Raw genomic sequence first — 18,580 nt, forward strand, 5'->3', positions numbered from 1 at the left:
TGTTTGAGAGGGCTTTGAAGGCCACAACAGTGGCTCCCATTAGTCACGTCTTCAAAGCGTTTTTTAATCATCTTTAAAATCCTAATAAAAAAGTAATAATTGTATATGATAATAATATAATATAACAAATTGTAAATAATAATACATATAAATTAAACATTTCAAGGGGGTTAGATTACCTCCTACACTAGTTTGCTTTTTTAGCTATAACACAAAGTTAATTTAAATGTTTTGTTCAGATTGTTTAGCATTTACGGCTTGATCTACATTGTGTTGCTTTCAATATCTTTAATGCACGAAACATATTGAAGTTGCCCCTGCACCCTTCAATTGTTTGGACACACTTGCAATAAAATGAAAGTATGGGGGTTATTTTGATTGATACATCTTGTTACTGACATATGTTAAAATCAATCCAATAGAGTTACAGCATACTCTACTTGTATTCTCGTAAAAACATCTTAGCTTTTATTATAGCTGACCACCCTCAATAGAATAAAAGTAACTTTCCCAACACTGCCAATGATATACGTCTATCCATCCATCCATTTTCTGCTGCGTATTCCCTTCGGGGTTGCGGGGGGCGCTGGAGCTTATCTCAGCTACAATTGGGCGGATGGCGGGGTACACCCAGGACAAGTCGCCACCACATCGCAGGGCCGCCAATAATATGCTGTCTCAGGGTGTTGCCTGGTTTGAAGTTCCACCATGCATCCCAGTGGGTACACTGGGATGTTTTATTGAATAAAAAATATTCTGAGTTTCTCAGATAGACCTAATGCATATGGAATGACACTATTTGTGTGGAACTGGATGTACGTTTCACAAACGACCAGCTGACATAGCATAGACGGACAAACTCTTCGGACCAGCACTTAAGTGTCTACCTCCAGCGCAATGATAAACAGCACTCCTTTGAGAACAAAAGACATGTACAACCAGCTGGGGTTGTTTGTGAAAAGTGCATCCAGTTCCAGAAATAATAAGTACAGAGTGGATAAGGAGGAAAAAGGCAACAGGCGCAAACATATTGTCATTCCATATGTATCAGGTGTATCTGAAAAACTCAAAATAATTTCTATTCAATATAACATCCCAGTGGGCACCATGGTGGAACGGTTAGTATGTGTGCCTCACAATACGAAGGTCCTGGGTCCAATCCTGGGCTCAGGATCTTTCTGTGTGGGGTTTGCATATTCTTCCTGTTACTGCGGGGGTTCCTTTCGGCTACTCCGGCTTCCTACCACCTCCAAAAGGTATGCACCTGAGGATAAGTGGATTGGCAACACTAAATTGGTCCTAGTGTGTGAATGTGAGTGTGAATGTTGTCTGTCTATCTGTGTTGGCCTGCGATGAGGTGGCACCTTGTCCAGGGTGTACACCGCCTTCCGCCTGGATGCAGCTAAGATAGGCTCCAGCACCCCCTGCAACCACGAAAGAGACAAGCGGTAGAAAATAGATGGATGGATGGAGTGTTGTCCATCCATCAAACCAGGATGTTGTTTACAACATCCCAGTACTATTTAATCCAGGCAACACCCTGAGACAGACTAGTCCATCCCCATACTCACAAAAACAATCATGAATGCACTGATTCATATGTTGGGGAAACAAATCAACCACTGAGCAACGCTTCAGGCCAAGACTCAGCTGCCAACCCGCACCTCATGGAGGAACAGCACTCCTTTGAGAACAAAAGAAAATGTACAGATTCTGGACAGGGGGGATGGATGGTCCGAAAGAGGAGTGAGGGAAGCCATCTATGTCAAGGTTTTCAGTAGTCCCAAACCAGAATAAAACCAACAAAATCCTTAAATCCATTTGGGACAAATCAGGTGTCGGCGGCGAGTCGAACTCCACTGAAGCTGTCGACAAGAAGGTGGACGTAAGAGACACCAGAATCTCAGCAGGCGTAGACTTTTACGCCCATTTCCTGGGCGTCGCTGCTGATGCTGTGGAGGCATCGCTGCTGATGCAGCGAAGGGCGTCTATGAATAGGCCACATACGTGACCATGGCCAGTGGTCATGGGTGAGAATGTTTCCTCAGCAGCCATTGTGGTCAAGGCCCAAGTCTAAGGAATGGCTGATGACGGCGCGGAGAGCGGCCATATACTGACCAAATTCGTGGCCGGCGAGGAGGCAGGCCGTGAATGCATGACGGACGCTTCTGCATCAGGCGAGCAGGATGCTGGGCTGGAGGCCAAGCAGAAACAGGCTGCTGGGCTTGAAATTAGGATGGAAGCAGTGTAGGACCCACTTGAGACGGGGAAGATAGTGGCGTTAAACCCCTTTGAGACAAGGCAGATGGTGGTGTCGGACCCACTTCAGTTGAGACAGATGGTGGAAGCAGCATTGGCAGCAGACCCACTGGAGAGGATGGTAGTGTCTTCATCCCTTGCAAGTTCACCAGCTCACCTGAGACAGGATAATCCAAGATTTAAGCAGGTGTGAAACAGGGATGGGGGGCTCCAAAACTTTAAACGTGTGTAGAGCGGGGACTTGTCTTGGAAGCCCAACTTGAGGTTTAAGGAGCTGGGAATCCAAAGTGGGTGGAGCTTTTGAGGAGTGGAGCGTGAACCTTTAGGAGTGGCGCTTGAGCTTTTAAGTGCAGACTTGAGCCTTAGATGGCAGGTATTGACTTACTGCTCTCATCCTTAAAAATGTCCTCGTAGTCAGTTATAGTTAATTTAATGTCTCTGGAGGGAGGCTGATGAAAAGAACTTGAAAAAAAAAATCTTTGGAGCCTCTGTCAGTCTCTGACTCTCAGGTGAGGGGGAAGATCCTTTGTATTGCGTCATCTGAGCGCACCACAGACACTAGAAGCATGACGTCACTTTGTGCGCGGCCGTCGCCAGTGTCCCTGCACATGTGTCCCTGCACATGTCTTGGAAATTGCTGGCATGACATCATCAAATTCCGTTTGCTTCATGCAGTGTTCTGTGGCCCATGTCTTGAAATTTTCGGCGAAGAGATCAATTGGATTACCTAACTCTTGCTATGGTGGTGAGGGAGTAAAATCTATCTGCCCCTTACTTCAACTTGGTGGAAGAATCCTGGGATTCTAGCCGTTGGGTTGGCATGGCCAAGCTGCTGAGGACAGCTCTTGCTGTACATCTTTACTTGAACATCAACACATAAGCGAAAAAACCCCACAACTTTGGTAATCGCTCAACCTAGCATGGAAATGAGCACAAATACATAGGGAGCGTGAAAACAAACAAAGCCAACAAATAAACCGTAGTCTCTAGCCACCAATGGCCTAGCAACTAAGACAGGGAGACGCCAAAAAATAAAGTGGAGTGATTAGGGGACGATACAAGTGAGGACGCTAATCAGTAAACAGAGAGCAGGTGAGGCTAATCAGCCACCTACCAACAAGAAAATGTAAAAGGAGGAAAACAGCATTAGAAACATAACATAGCACTAAACTAAGGACAATAATACTGAACACAAACACAGAATAAAAACAGTGTGACAAATCATAACATTATGGGTGTCAACATATTTGGACTGTCAGGAATAAAGATATCACTATCCAGCAAATACATTTCAAAGCTGCTGGATAAAAAAAGAGGCTGATTTGGAGCCAACAGACACCAAAATACATTGCACTGATTAAAATTGGTTTCTGCTGGTGATTTTCTTTTTTCCTATAGGATAAAATGAACGTTATTGTCATACCAGCACACATGAGATGGCACAAAATTGAGTTCCCAATGTCCCAGATTTAGTTGCATGAGTAACACAAGAACAGTAATATGTACAAAATAATTTGAATAGAATATGACAGGGTAGGCCATAAATAGCAGAGGTAAAAATAAATAGTTTGCTATACTTCTACATAACAGGAATATCCATCCACCCATCCATTTCCTACCGAATATATTTATTAAAATTGTCTTTTTAAAACTGGTAGATATTTTATTCTAGAATCATTGACATGTTTCATCTGTAATTTGTGTAATTTGTGTAAACATGATCGGTGGTGTCTTGATATTGTAATGTTAATGATGTTGTCAAAAACGGAATCATACAAAAAGTGAGGCGTTCAAAAACTGAGGTTGCAATGTATATTCATTTATACAAAAGTAGGAGGGCTATATGTAAGGTAATGTAGAAGTGGCTGTTCTGTTGGTTTTATGCTGCACAGATGACTCAGCTCTAAGTGTCCCGCCGGGTTACAGGGCTACAGTTAACAGTGAACTTTATCAGCTTTATCTTCAGGTCGCATTAATTTAATGACTTCATTTAGCAAGTAGGTGCACCATTTTACATGTCATGTTTTGCTACCAAAATTTCTTCTTAGTTTATCCCGAGTGAATCCACAAAACAATAGAACTAACCAACCAACATCAAGGTGAGGATACTCTATTTTGATGACACTAAACTGGAAAAAGAAAGGGAACGGCACTCACTATGTCTGACAGAGAGTCGTCACTGCAGGCCTCATTGCAGACTGTCCCCAATACAAGTGAACCTGCAGGACATTACACCACATGATCATGGTTTCTTCATACATTCATTGATGGACCTAACGGAGGAAGTACTTAAGACACATTTAAAAAATAAGCCAACATGTCTTATCTTCTGTCCATCTAGCTTAGGGATTCATGAGATATACAAACCCCGTTTCCATATGAGTTGGGAAATTGTGTCAGATGTAAATATAAATGGAATACAACGATTTGCAAATAATTTTTAACCCATATTCAGTTGAATATGCTACAAAGACAGCATATTTGATGTTCAAACTGATAAACATTTTCTTTTTGGCAAATTATTATTAACTTTAGAATTTGATGCCAGCCACCCGTGACAAAGAAGTTGGGAAAGGTGGAAATAAATACTGATAAAGTTGAGGAATGCTCATCAAACACTTATTTTGAACATCCCACAGGTGTGCAGGCTAATTGGGAACAGGTGGGTGGCATGATTGGGTATAAAAACAGCTTCCCAAAAAATGCTCAGTCTTTCACAAGAAAGGATGGGGCAAGGTACACCCCTTTGTCCACAACTGTGTGAGCAAATAGTCAAACAGTTTAAGAACAATGTTTCTCAAAGTGCAATTGCAAAGAAATTAGGGATTTTAACATCTATGGTGCATAATATCATCAAAAGGTTCAGAGGATCTGGAGAAATCACTCAACATAAGCGGCATGGCCGGAAACCAACATTGAATGACAGTGACCTTCGATCCCTCAGACGGCACTGTATCAAAAACCGACAACAATCTCTAAAGGATATAACCACATGGGCTTAGGAACACTTCAGAAAACCACTGTCACTAAATACAGTTTGTCGCTACATCTGTAAGTGGAAGTTAAAGCTCTACTATGCAAAGCGAAAGCCATTTATCAACAACATCCAGACACAACGCCGGCTTCTCTTGGCCCGAGATCATCTGAAATGGACTGATGCAAAGTAGAAAAGTGTTCTGCGGTCTGACGAGTCCACATTTCAAATTGTTTTTGGAAATATTCGACATCATGTCATCCGGACCAAAGGGGAAGCAAACAATCCAGACTGTTATCGACGCAAAGATCAAAAGCCGGCATCTGTGATGGTATGGGGGTGCATTAGTGCCAGAGGCATGGGTAACTTACACATCTGTGAAGGCACCATTAATGCTGAAATGCACATACAGGTTTTGGAACAACATATGCTGCCATCTAAGTGCCGTCTTTTTCATGGACGCCCCTGCTTATTTCAGCAAGACAATGCCAAGCCACATTCAGCACGTGGCTTCGTAAAAAAAAGAGTGCGGGTACTTTCCTGGCCCGCCTGCAGTCCAGACCTGTCTCCCATCGAAAATGTGTGGCGCATTATGAAGCGTAAAATACGACAGCAGGGACACCGGACTGCTGAATGACTGAAGCTCTACATAAAACAAGAATGAGAAAGAATTCCACTTTCAAAGCTTCAACAATTAGTTTCATCAATTCCCAAACATTTATTGAGTGTTGTTAAAAGAAAGTTGATGTAACACAGTGGTGAACATACTCTTTCCCAACTACTTTGGCACGTGTTGCAGCCATGACATTCTAAGTAAATTTTTAGTTGCAAAAAAAAATAAAATGTATTAGTTTGAACATCAAATATCTTGTCTTTGTAGTGCATTCAATCAAACATGGGTTGAAAATTATTTGCAAATCATTGTATTCTGTTTATATTTACATCTAACACCATTTCCCAACTAATATGGAAACGGGGTTTGTATATAGTTAAAATCAAAGATTTAGGGGAATTATTGTTAAACTCAATGATTCAGGTGACATACAGTATTGTTGAAGTTAAGGATTTAGGTAAAAAAAAATTGTCTCCTTTCTTGAACTGCCACCTTATCGTATTAGAGGAGTTTGAGTGTCCCAATGACCCTATAAGCTATGCCTCTGGGCTTCTATGCCCCCTGGTAGGGTCTCCCAAGACAAGCTGGTCTTAGGTAAGGGACCAGACAAAGAGCAGCTCGAAGACCTGTATGAAGAGACACAATCAAGGACCCAGATTTCCCTTACCCAGACGCAGGTCATGGGGACAACACCCTGGAGCTAGGCCTAGAGGTGGGGCTCCATAACGAGCAACTGGATAACGAGCGCATTGTGGGGGTTTCACCCTCAATGGGCCCACTGTTCATGGGAGGGGGGAATAGTGATTGGGTTCAGTGTGAGCTGGTCAGGAGCTGAAGACAGGACCCGTGGCGGTCCGATCCCCGGCTACAGAAGCTAGCTCTTGGGACATGAGCATCAACTCACTGGGGGGTAAAAAGCCTGAACTGGTGCGCCAGTTGGATACAGTTTGGTTGGTTCTAGTTGGACTCACTTCAACGCACCCTAAAGGAGTTCCAAGGGAGGCGACGCATGTGCCGAGTGCTCATTGCCACTACTAAGTGCAGGCCTTGGGGTTTAACATCACGTTGTAGCTGTAAAGGGAGCAGCACCTTTTAGCTTTGGCACCAAAACGTGCATGAAAGTAGTGTAATCCAGGGCTAGCAAGGCTTTCGATGGCGGTGTGCCGCCTGCCTGGGCGCACGCTTGTGCCGTTGGGCCGGTGACTGCGCATAGGGGCCATTACGTCAGGGGTGAAGCTCTGGGTGGCCAGGAAAAGCACGTGGCTCAGTAATAGGTGAATTAGTGAGAGCTGTCTCAACATCATCTTCATGTTTTCATGAGACCCCTACCACAGTCGATGGCGGTGTGCCGCCTGCCTGGGCGCACGCTTGCGCCGTCGGGCCCGTGACTCCGCATAGGGGCCATTACGTCAGGGGTGAAGCTCTGGGTGGCCAGGAAAAGCACGTGGCTCAGTAATAGCTGAATTAGTGAGAGCTGTATCAACATCATCTTCATGTTTTCATGAGACCACTACCACAGAAATGTCCAACCATAACTCCTTTACCATAACTGAAGTTCTGTGGGTGAATTATGTAAACCCACTACACAATCACACTAAAGTGTGTTACGTGCATCGCACGTACGCCCTCGCCTGTGTGACATTTACTGATTATTATTCCCATACTGTTTGTTGATTTTCATTGGAGAGCAAAACGGTGCCCAGAAGTGAATCTCAGAAGAGCTCTCTCTCTCGCTTGCTCACTCCAGCGAATCGCCAGTCCAGCATTGTGCATCTCGCCTCGCGTATGCTGCCAAGACTCACTTTCTTATCACACATATGTATATTTTTGCATTCCAAATGTTAAAAGAAAACTGTCCACAAAAAAACAAGTAAGTCCAAAGCGTCCGTATTTTATCTTACGTGTCCCTTTTAAATGTGTAACTTTTATGCTTTTACTTTGAACAACAGCTGCAGTGATAGTAACAGTGATATACTGTTGAACGAGTAAAGAGGTACTATATTGTTGAAATCAAGGATTCAGGCGATTTAAAGGTAAATCAAGAATTAGGGATGTATTGTTGAAATCAAATATTGAGGTATATTATTGTTAAAAATCAATGATTATGGAGATGTATTGTTAAATCTAATATTCAGGTGAAACATTTAAAAAAAAAAAAGGATTAAAGTGAGTACATACAAGAAGTTACCTTGTTCATTTCCAGTGATGTGGATCAATTCGCTTACAGTTATTTCGTTGATGTGTTTTAGGAGGCGACCTTTGACTCCAGGAAGAGGTGGAACGTGTGGCTTGAATGTCATGTCAGAGAGCAGCAGGCACCCGTCTCCCACCGAAGTGCTGAGCTTCTCCCATTGATCTACATCCTTACAGAGTCCACACACACACACACACACACACACACACACACACACACACACACACACACACACACACACACACACACACACACACACACACACACACACACACACACACACACACACACACACACACACACACACACAGATGACAAAAGGGTTTCATGTTTCATTTCATAACATATGTACAATATAGGCCTGATCTAAAGGTTTGAGTCTGCTAAAACACGTGCAAACATGATAGTACACAAAAGCTGACCTACAAAACGTGTGCAGAGGGGATTGTATCTGTTAAGTGAGCAGAATAAGACGTGCAATCCATTTTGCGTCTCTGTCTTTAATTATATGCAAAATAATTTATGATTTATTAACACTCCTCACCATTTTTCGATCATTATTAAACATTTTATTTTACACATGTCAGAAGGACGTGCAAACAGCACATGTGCAGTTCCACACACAGCTACAGGCAGACGATGGACAGACAGAGAATCCTTTTTATGTGAAATGAAAAAAAAAGTTAGACATATTGTCCATTCAGCAACTTCCTTTTATTATTTTATAGCTGCTGGATGACTTATGGGGCTAAAATAAAATTAATTCAATTGAAGCTTTTTGGCGTTTTTTTCTTTTTTTTTTAAATGTCCTGTGTTTTTTTTAATTAAAAAAATATATTACGATATCTCCTGTTAAACCATTAAATACTGTTTCCAAACTCCAGCACGTTCCAGTAGGCTTCGGGCCAGCATATTTGAAGCTGTGTGTGAGTGAATTGTCTGTGCTGGTCTTTTGTCTTTTAATTGTTGTGTATTGCAACTACCTGTCTTGTCTGTTTTATGATGTCTTATTAATTTGGTTATTAATTCTGTCATCCGGAAGAACTTTGAACATGTCACGAGAGAGGTGCTGGACATTTAGTCTGAGTGGACGATGTACCGTACCTCTATTGTAGAGGCAGACCATTGGAGCTGTAGCCGCAAGGTGTTTGGTGCCTGTTGTGGCGGTAATCCTAAAACCCGCTGGTGCCAGCGGTGAGGGATGCCGTCAAGCTGAAGAAAGAGTCCTATCGGGATCTTTTGGCTCATAGGACTCCGGAGGCTACAGTGGTCGCGGAGGTAAAAACTTGTACATGGGAGAAGTTTGCGGAAGCCATGGAAAACGACTTCCAGACTGCTTCGGAGTGATTCTGCACCACCATCCGCCGCCTCAGGAAAGGGAAGCAGTGCAATGTCAACACCGTATATGGTGGGGATGGTGTTCTGCTGACCTCGACTGCGGATGTTGTGGATCGGTGGAGAGAATACTTCAAAGACCTCCTCAATTCTACCAACAAGTCTTCCTATGAGGAATCCGCGCCTATGGAATCTGTGGTGGGCTCTCCTATTTCTGGGGCATAGGTTGCCGAGGTAGTTAAAAAGCTCCTCAGTGGCAAGGCCCTGGGGGTGCATGAGATCTACCCCTGGAGTTCCTTAAGGCTATGGATGCTGTGAGGCTGTTTTGGTTGACAAGACTGCAACATCGCGTGGACATTGGGGGCGTACTCTGTCAGACCAGGGTCGTGGTTCCTCTTTTTAAGAAGGGGAACCGGAGGGTGTGTTCCAACTATCGTAGGATCACACTCCTCAGCCTTCCCGGTAAGGTCTATTCAGGTGTACTGAAGAGGAGCATACGCCGGATAGTCAAACCTCGTATTCAGGAGAAACAGTGTGGTATTTGTCCTGGTCGTAGAACTGTGGACCAAATCTATACTCTTGGCAAGGTCCTTGAGGGTGCATGAGTGTTGCTTAACCAGTCTACATGTGGTTTGTGAACTTGGAGAAGGCATTCGACTGTGTACCCCGGGAAGTCCTGTGGGAAGTGCTCAGAGGGTATGGGGGAACGGACTGTCTGATTGTGGCGGTCCACTCCATGTATGATCAGTGAGCTTGATCCCCATCGCCGGCAGTAAGTCGGACCCGTTTCCAGTGAGGGTTGGACTGTGCCAAGGCTGCTCGTTGTCACCGATTCTGTTCATAACTTCTATGGACAGAATTTCTTGGCGCAGTCACTTCCAAAAGACATGCACCTGGGGATAGGTTGGTTGGCAACACTAAATTGGCCCTAGTGTGTGAATGTGAGTGTGAATGTTGTCCGTCTATCTGTGTTGGCCCTCCAATGAATGGCGACTTGTCCAGGTTGTACCTCGCTTTCCGCTCGATTGTAACTGATATGGGCACCAGCGCCCTCCGCGACCCCAAAGGGAATAAGCTGTAGTAAAAGGATGGATGGATGGAGTCAGGGCGTTGAGGGTATCTGGTTCAGTGGCTGCAGGATTAGGTCTCTGCTTTTTGCAGATGATGTGGTCCTGACTATATCTGGCAAAGATCTTCAGTTCTCTCTGGATCGGTTCGCAGTCGAGTTTGAAGCGACTGGGATGGGTATCCACACGTCAAAGTCTGAGTCCATAGTTCTCGCCCGGAAAAGGGTGGAGTGCCATCTCCGGGTTGCGGAGGAGATCTAGCCCTAAGTGAAAGAGTTCAAGTACCTCGGAGTCTTGTTCATGACTGAGGGAAGAGTGGATTGTGAGATCGGCAGGCGGATTGGTGCGGCGTCTTCAGTAATGCGGACTCTGTATCGATCCGTTGTGGTGAAGAAGGAGCCGAGCCGGAAGGCAAAACTCTCAGTATACCGGTCGATCTAAGTTCCCATCCTCACCTATGGTCATGAGCTTTGGGTTATGACCGAAAGGACAAGCTCACGGGTGCAAGCGGCCAAAATGAGCTTCCTCCACTGGGTGGCAGGGCTCTCCCTTAGAGATAGGGTGAGAAGCTCTGTCATCTGGGAAGAGCTCAAAATAAAGCCGCTGCGCCTCCACATCGACAGGAGCCAGATGAGGTGGTTCAGGCATCTGGTCAGGATGCCACCCGAACGCTTCCCAAGGGAGGTGTTTCAGGCACGTCCAACCGGTAGGAGACCAGGACACGTTGGGAAGACTATGTCTCCCGGCTGGCCTGGGAATGCCTCTGGTCCCCCCGGGAGGAACTGGACTAAGTGGTAGGGGAGAGGGAAGTCTGGGCGTCCCTGCTTAGGTTGCTGCCCCCGCGACCCGACCTCGGATAAGCGGAAGAAGATGGATGGATGGATTTCTGCCATCGTGGTTTTAAAGTCTTATGTGTCTCACTGTGTTATTTTACAAATCCGCCTTGCGACTAAGGCTGAAAATTAGCATTTATGTTAAGTCCGGCGTGCATTTACACTGTTTATTCAAGTGTTGATTAATGTGCACTGTCCAATTAAAGTAAATGAAAACAAAACAGAAAGTGCAATTCTGATTTGTGGTCCAAAAAGTGATCCATGGAGTTTGGCAGGATTCAAGTCAAAGTTGAGCTTTGCGTGGTCTCCACCTTTTTTTTATTTAAAATGGTGGAAAACTCTCTCCTCAGGGTTCCTCTGACCACCAATCCCTGACATGACAGTGGTGTTCATGCGTCTGAACAATGATTTATTTTGTGATAAGAGCCTATTTTTATGCATTGGGCACAATGGATAAAAAGTGTGTCGTCTGTCTCGCTTTCGTTCGCACTCCACCACCAACTCCCCTCTCCTTCCCGGCTGCTGCTTTTTAACAGAGCGACAAGTGATTAGATAAGCTGGCCCAGGTGGGCCATCTATGCACCTGTTGCTAATCTCGAAGCCGGTTCGACACACATCGCTTCGCTGCAGGTCCGCAGACCACACCTCCCACAAATATAATTGAAAAGAAAAGGTACAATGTCAGCCTGTTCATTGAAAACGTTCTTTTCTTTCAAAAAGTTTTCTGAAAGCATTGTCTTAAACGAACACCTACATCTACGTGTGGGCGAGACACCAAAACAGGAAAAATCCGAGGAATGATTCTGGACAACAAGTGTAATGCTTTTTAATGCCATTCAAAGGCCTTAATTTACGCAAAATCCATTTACAGAATTGTTATGTTTTTTAATGATTCACAGAAACCATGTAAATCACTACATTACTTCACTACACTACCACCAGAACTACCACCAATCACTACACTACCACCAGAAAGGAGATTTACAATACCTTAAAATCTTAAAATAAAACCTCTGTTTCCTTCCTTTCATTTATTCCAAATCATTATGCTAAACTGTAAGAGTGTGTGTGTGCCCTGATAAAGTTTATACAGCTTTCTTTTTTACATGTGATTGGCGATCCCAATGATTAGTCTGCATATTCATTTTGTACCAAATTGAATGAAGAAGATTGCCAAACATTTAAAAATACAGTACAACCTGCGCCAAAACCCAATTTTGGGGGGAAATCGACAATACACAATTATACGGACTTGCGCGCATGCATGTGTGAGCATGCACACACACGCACACCGGCGTGCATATACTAGGCTGACCATATTCTGAAATCCCAAAAAGAGGACACATCTATGCGTGCCAAGGCGGGCAGTACGCCAAGGCCGGGAGTAGGTGAAAATTTGCCAATGATACTCAAACTTATTTATAAATAATATATTTATTAAAATAAAGCATTTTTTCTCCTCTGTTGACTGCTGTGTTGGCGCTAGGGCTTTTTAAAATATAAATATAAAAATGGGGTCACACAGTACATCGTTGGGGTCCCACTTTTTTGTAAGCGTTTTGAAAACAAATGATAAACGTATTTATTATCCTGTTGTATCTCACATTCTATATTGTGTTTTGGAAAAAGGTTGTCATAAACGTTACTTAATTCATTAAAAAATATAATAAAAAAAGAAAACAAATTTGTATACATATGTAAATGTATTCAGTTATTAACATTCATTCACTTTCTTCTTTCCTTCATGGATCTAAACTTTACCGCTGCTGGTAGTTGTTTCTATGCTTTTATTTAATACGTTGTAGGTGTATTTATTTCAGTATAAAAGTTTAAAAAGTGTTTTGCTTGGGTCATGAAATGATGATAATGGTGTGCCAGGGCAGACATACATTTTATATTTAACACTTAAATCTCTGGAGTCTACATCAACTTTACATATATCCCTCATTTGAAAATGTTTAAGTTTTTTATTGCGATGAGGTGGCGACTTGTCCAGGGTGTACCCTGCCTTCCGCCCGATTGTAGCCGAGATAGGCGCCAGCGCCCCCCGCGACCCCGAAAGGGAATAAGCGGTAGAAAATGGATGGATGGATGGAAGTTTTTTATTTGTTTGTTTTCCGCCCTTTTTTGTCAAACAAAACTATGTTTTTAATGGCAAACACAAAATATGCAAAATCTTCCACCAAAAATATTTTTCTTAGTGGAATATTTGATGTGAAGTAATGAGAACCTTGGATAGGTCAATAACTCTTAATAACATTGATTTTGATTCAATATTATGTTTTGAGCAATGACAGTTTGAAAGAAAAGAAAACGGCTTTGTTTTATTAGTCAACATTGCAACTTTTCTAAATTACATTTCACCTTTAAGCTTTTTTATTTCACTTTTTTTATGTTTTAGTTTATTTTAATAGTATTTTTAGAATGTGCCGTGGGCCTTCAAAACATTAGCTGTCGGCCGCAAATGGCCCCTTTGGCACACTTTTGACACCCCTGCTACAGATAATAAAAAATTCAATCTGATAAATCCATCGCGTTTATCATAACACACAGTCACCATCTCTGATTCAGTAAACAATGACAGTGATGACGTCACTGTCAGCGATGCTAACTTGTCAGCCACTTCTTCAAAAGACTCCTTTTGAACACTCCTCGCACAACACTTCAAAGGGGCAAACAACTGCCCCGGTTTTTGACCGGCAAAGTATGTTTTTGGAGTTTGATCGGGTGTTGGTTAGCTTGAAGCTAACAGCTAGCCTGTCTCCATCCTCAAACGATGTGGATCCAGCGGGAGATAAAAGTGAAGTTTCCATGGACTCACAAATACTAAAATAACTCATTTACTGTAGTTAAAAATGTTGACTTTACACTCACCTTAGTGTTTAACAAGTACTCTATTTCCTTTTCCCGGGAAAACTCGAACTAACACTTCCTGTCAATAGCGTCACTTCCCTAACTTCCCCGGAAGTCCCGCCCCCTAGCCAAAGCCATTGGCTAACACCCCGTAGCCAGCCGCTACATTATTTACAGCTAGAATTAACCAACTCGAGTATTTCATATATATACATCTATATATATATATATATATATATATATATATATATATATATATATATATATATATATACATATATATATATATATATATATATATATATAGCCCTGGACCTACATTGAAAATACACGCAACCCTAATTCAAAATGCCGGACATTTGACGCATTAAAAAAAAAAAAAAACACTGGGACACCCCGGACACCGCCGCAAAAGAGGATAAAAGAGGACGTATGGTCAGCCTAGCATATACACAAACACAAAACACACACATTGTCTTGCTAATTAGCAGACCAAAAATCATAATGTAACTACAATCACTTGTACATTATTAAAATATGTAGGGTTTACAATATTATCAGGATATGATCAGCGTCACTTCGGTGGGCATTATTAAAGCAGGCTATAGCTAACAGACTGAACAACAACACGTTAATTGTTAATAACAACCACCCCAGCAGACGGTGGACTGTGCACTACAATATGAAGCATATACTGTAGATATATCAGTTGTATGGGAGAGTATGTAAAAGTTTGACTCCTACCTTCTTTACCAACTGGACGACAATATTTTTGTTAGATAAAATGTCCTAAACATGAAGAAATGTGAAGAGAGTGTATTTCATATTTAGATGGGTGCAATTTTGAATTGAGTATGGTGTTTTGATATTTTTTTCATAATGTCCACATAGTTCAGTGGACAGGTGAGATTGTGTGGAACATTTATGTAAACTGTATGTGTTAGTTTTTATTTGTTCGCACCATCGGCAGGAACGATTGAATGAATACATGCTAGCTTTATATGTATGCAGTTATGTAGTATACAGTACATGATAATTGATGTTCATTAGTTATGTTGGCCAGAAGAAGAAAGTAACTTAATTAACTTTATAATTATCAAACAATGATTCAAGAGGTACCGTGGGCTGTAGTTTGGACACCTTTGCCTTAAAGGTCCAAGAAGTACCCAAAAAAGACACTCTTCCCAATTTAGTCCCAAGATCCCCAAGTACACCAAAACAAACGTACCCCTAAAAGTCTAAAGTGTCCAACATGTATCCAAAGAGTCGGGGGCCCTTTTGGATACATTCCAAACCTTTTAGGCAACCCCATTTATCATTGGGACCATCTGGGTTCTGTTGAGACCTTCCTGAACCACTCCAGAGCCTAAATGGGTACAATTCAGACCCTGTTAAGCAGGGGTCTCAAGCTCAATTTACCTGGGGGCCACTAGATGCAGAAACTGGGTGAGGCAGGGCCGCAAGACAATATTTCTTTAAAAAATCTAACATGCACTTTTTAATGAATTTACCTTCTATGAATGGCTTTCACGCCCCAGCAACATACTTGCCAACCCTCACGATTTTTCCGGGAGACTCCTGAATTTCAGTGCACCTCCCGACAATCTACCGGTGCAACCGTTTTCCCGAATTTGTCCCAATTTTCACCCTGCAGACATTATTAAGGGCTGCCGTGACTGCACTGCCTTTAACGTCCTCTACAACAGTGGTTCTCAACCTTTTTTCCGTGATCTACCCCCTGTGAACATTTTTTTAACTCAAGTACCCCCTAATCAGAGCAAAGCATTTTTGGTTGGAAAAAAGAGATAAAGAAGTAAAATACAGCACTATGTCATCAGTTTCTGATTTATTAATTTGTATAACAGTGCAAAATATTGCTCATTTGTAGTGGTCTTTCCTGTACTATTTGGAGAAAAAAAAGGTATAAAAAAAACTAAAAAACTGAATGAAAAATTAACAAGTAATTCAATTATAAATAAAGATTTCTAGACATAGAAGTAATCGTCAACTTAAAGTGCCCTCTTTGGGGATTATAATAGAGATCCATCTGAATTCATAAACTTAATTCCACACATTTCTTCACAAAAAAATATATCTTTAACATCAGTATTTACAGAACATGTCCACAAAAAATCTAGCTGTCAACTCTGAACATTGAATTGTTGCATTTCTTTTCACAGTTTATGAACTTACATTCATATTTTGTTGAAGTAGTGTCCAATAAATACATTTATACAGTATTTATGAATCGCTGCTATTTTTTGGAATATTTTTAATAAATCTTACCTGTCCCTTGGCATACCTTCACATACACCCAGGAGTTTGTGTACTCTCAATAAAAGGACTACTGTTCTACAACTTGTCATTGCGCACGCTTTTACATCACACAACCATAGTGATAGCTTTGTATCACGTTGTGTGAGACTTGTGCAGAACAATCTTAGTGGCTGCAAGACGTACTTGGTCAACAGCCATACAGGTCACACTGAGGGTGGCCGTATAAACAACTTTAACACTGTTACAAATATGCGCCACACTTTGAACTCACACCAAACAAGAATGACAAACACATTTTGGGAGAACATCCGCACCCTAACACAACTTAAACACAGAGAACAAATACCCAGAACACCTTGCAGCCCTAACTCTCCCGGGCTACATACACCACCTCAAATGACGCAAGTAGGGAGGGTGGGGGTGTGGGGGGGTTGGTGGTAGCGGGGGTGTGTATATTGTAGACCGGAAGAGTTGCATGGGATTCTGGGTATTTGTTCTGTTGTGTTTATGTTGTATTACAGTGCAGATGTTCTCCTGAAATGTGTTCGTCATTCTTGTTTGGTGTGGGTTCACAGTCTGGCACATATTTGTAACAGTGTTAAAGTTTTTTTCCGGCCACCCTCAGTGTGACCTGTGTAGCTGTTGATCAAATATGTCTTGCAATATCACACGTGCGTACTGCACAGCCATTTGCAATATATAATTGTGCTTGCACGCGATCTATACAGGATATAGAGGGCGATAAAGGCAGCACCATTATGGCACCCCCTGAATACTGTTGATTGGGTAAAAATCGGCAGGGATTTCGAGAAAATGGATGCCCTGAAATTCAGGGGACTCCCGGGAAAATTCTGAACGTTGGCAAGTATGACGCTGTCAAGCGCCATTTATATTAAACTCGCGGGCTGCACCAACATTAAATTGTCACATCAAAGTGCGGGCCGCAAAATAACATGTTTGAGACCCTGCTGTTAAGGTTAGGGATGACAAAAAAAAAACAGAGTACCTTACAGCCCTAAAGTTGGTGGAGATTTTTTTTTTGTACCCCTCACTGATCAGGTAGGTTTGCCTAATGACAAATAACTTAACAGTGTAAACGTATACGGACTGGCAGGCTTATCTTAACAGTCAGAGACAGAATATATAAAATAAAATATATAAAAAAAAATGTTTCTATTTCATCCAGTAGAATAAGTATTAGATCCCTAAAAAAATCTGACCACCACAGATTAGTCTTCTCGCTTAAAAGAGGAACTGCACTTTTTTTTTTTTCGAATATTTCTTATAATTTACTGTCTTTATGAGAGACAAGAACATCTATGTCTATTTCCTCAATGCATGCTAACTTGTAAATAAACATACATAAAAATCCGCTTATAATGGAGCAAATGTGAGCCATGGCGCCATTGTGTCTAAATTGACCTTAAAACCCAATAAATAACCGTCCAAAAAGCAAAACAATACTCCATTTACGTTTTGTGACCTGACTAATACCTAGTCAGTTTATAGTACTATCACTAATAAGTACTATAAACGCGAAAGTTGTAACGGAACTCTACTTTTTTGAGAACTTTGCCTATTCTTCACAATCCATATGAGAGTCAAGATGTTATGGTTGGAGGGAGTTGACGGCTCAGACAAAATGTACTTTATTATATATATTAAAATATATATAATATATTATAATATATACTGTATATAATAATCAACAATATTACTATAAATTAACTAGAGAATGGTGTGTGACAAAAATCCAAGAGTGTGCATGGTGTAAGACTATGTGTAGGAATTAATTGCTGAGTGTTTACCAGAAGTGTTGACTCGAGAGGAGGAACAAGGCATGAAGGCAGTTTGTGGGGCAGACAGATGGTTAGGGCGAATGGTGAGGCGTAGGAGGTCCGTGTCCATGCGAGAGGGGGTTGAGATCCAAGAGGCTGTCAGGGTAACAGGGGGGGACAAGGAATGACGAGACACACAGCAACGTCAATGCAAGAACGGAGGTCTGCAGTAGGATTGACAGAGAGGACACGAGACAATCAAAAATGATGGGGAACAAAAACACAGAGAGAGAGCGCAAGACTCCATAAAGCACGATGATCGCTTACGGGACATCAACAAAAGGTTAAGTTCCAGCAAGGATCCTTGGCTCCACTGGTCTTTATAATGCTCGTCCTA

At 42.1% G+C, this 18,580-nt stretch overlaps 1 protein-coding gene across 1 annotated transcript in view; it reads right to left on the bottom strand.

Annotated features, from left to right (window-relative positions):
* Positions 1 to 18,580, bottom strand: part of eno4 (enolase 4) — a 153,780-nt gene that overhangs the window by 38,633 nt on the left and 96,567 nt on the right. The window contains exons 10-11 of the mRNA XM_061911042.1: positions 8,035 to 8,209; positions 4,417 to 4,478 (exon numbers count right to left, since the gene is read on the bottom strand). Of these exons, the coding sequence (XP_061767026.1) occupies positions 4,417 to 4,478; positions 8,035 to 8,209 (237 nt within the window). The remainder of the gene's footprint in view (positions 1 to 4,416; positions 4,479 to 8,034; positions 8,210 to 18,580) is intronic.

The sequence above is a fragment of the Nerophis ophidion genome, linkage group LG09, assembly GCF_033978795.1.
Source record: "Nerophis ophidion isolate RoL-2023_Sa linkage group LG09, RoL_Noph_v1.0, whole genome shotgun sequence".
Lineage (NCBI taxonomy): Eukaryota > Metazoa > Chordata > Actinopteri > Syngnathiformes > Syngnathidae > Nerophis > Nerophis ophidion.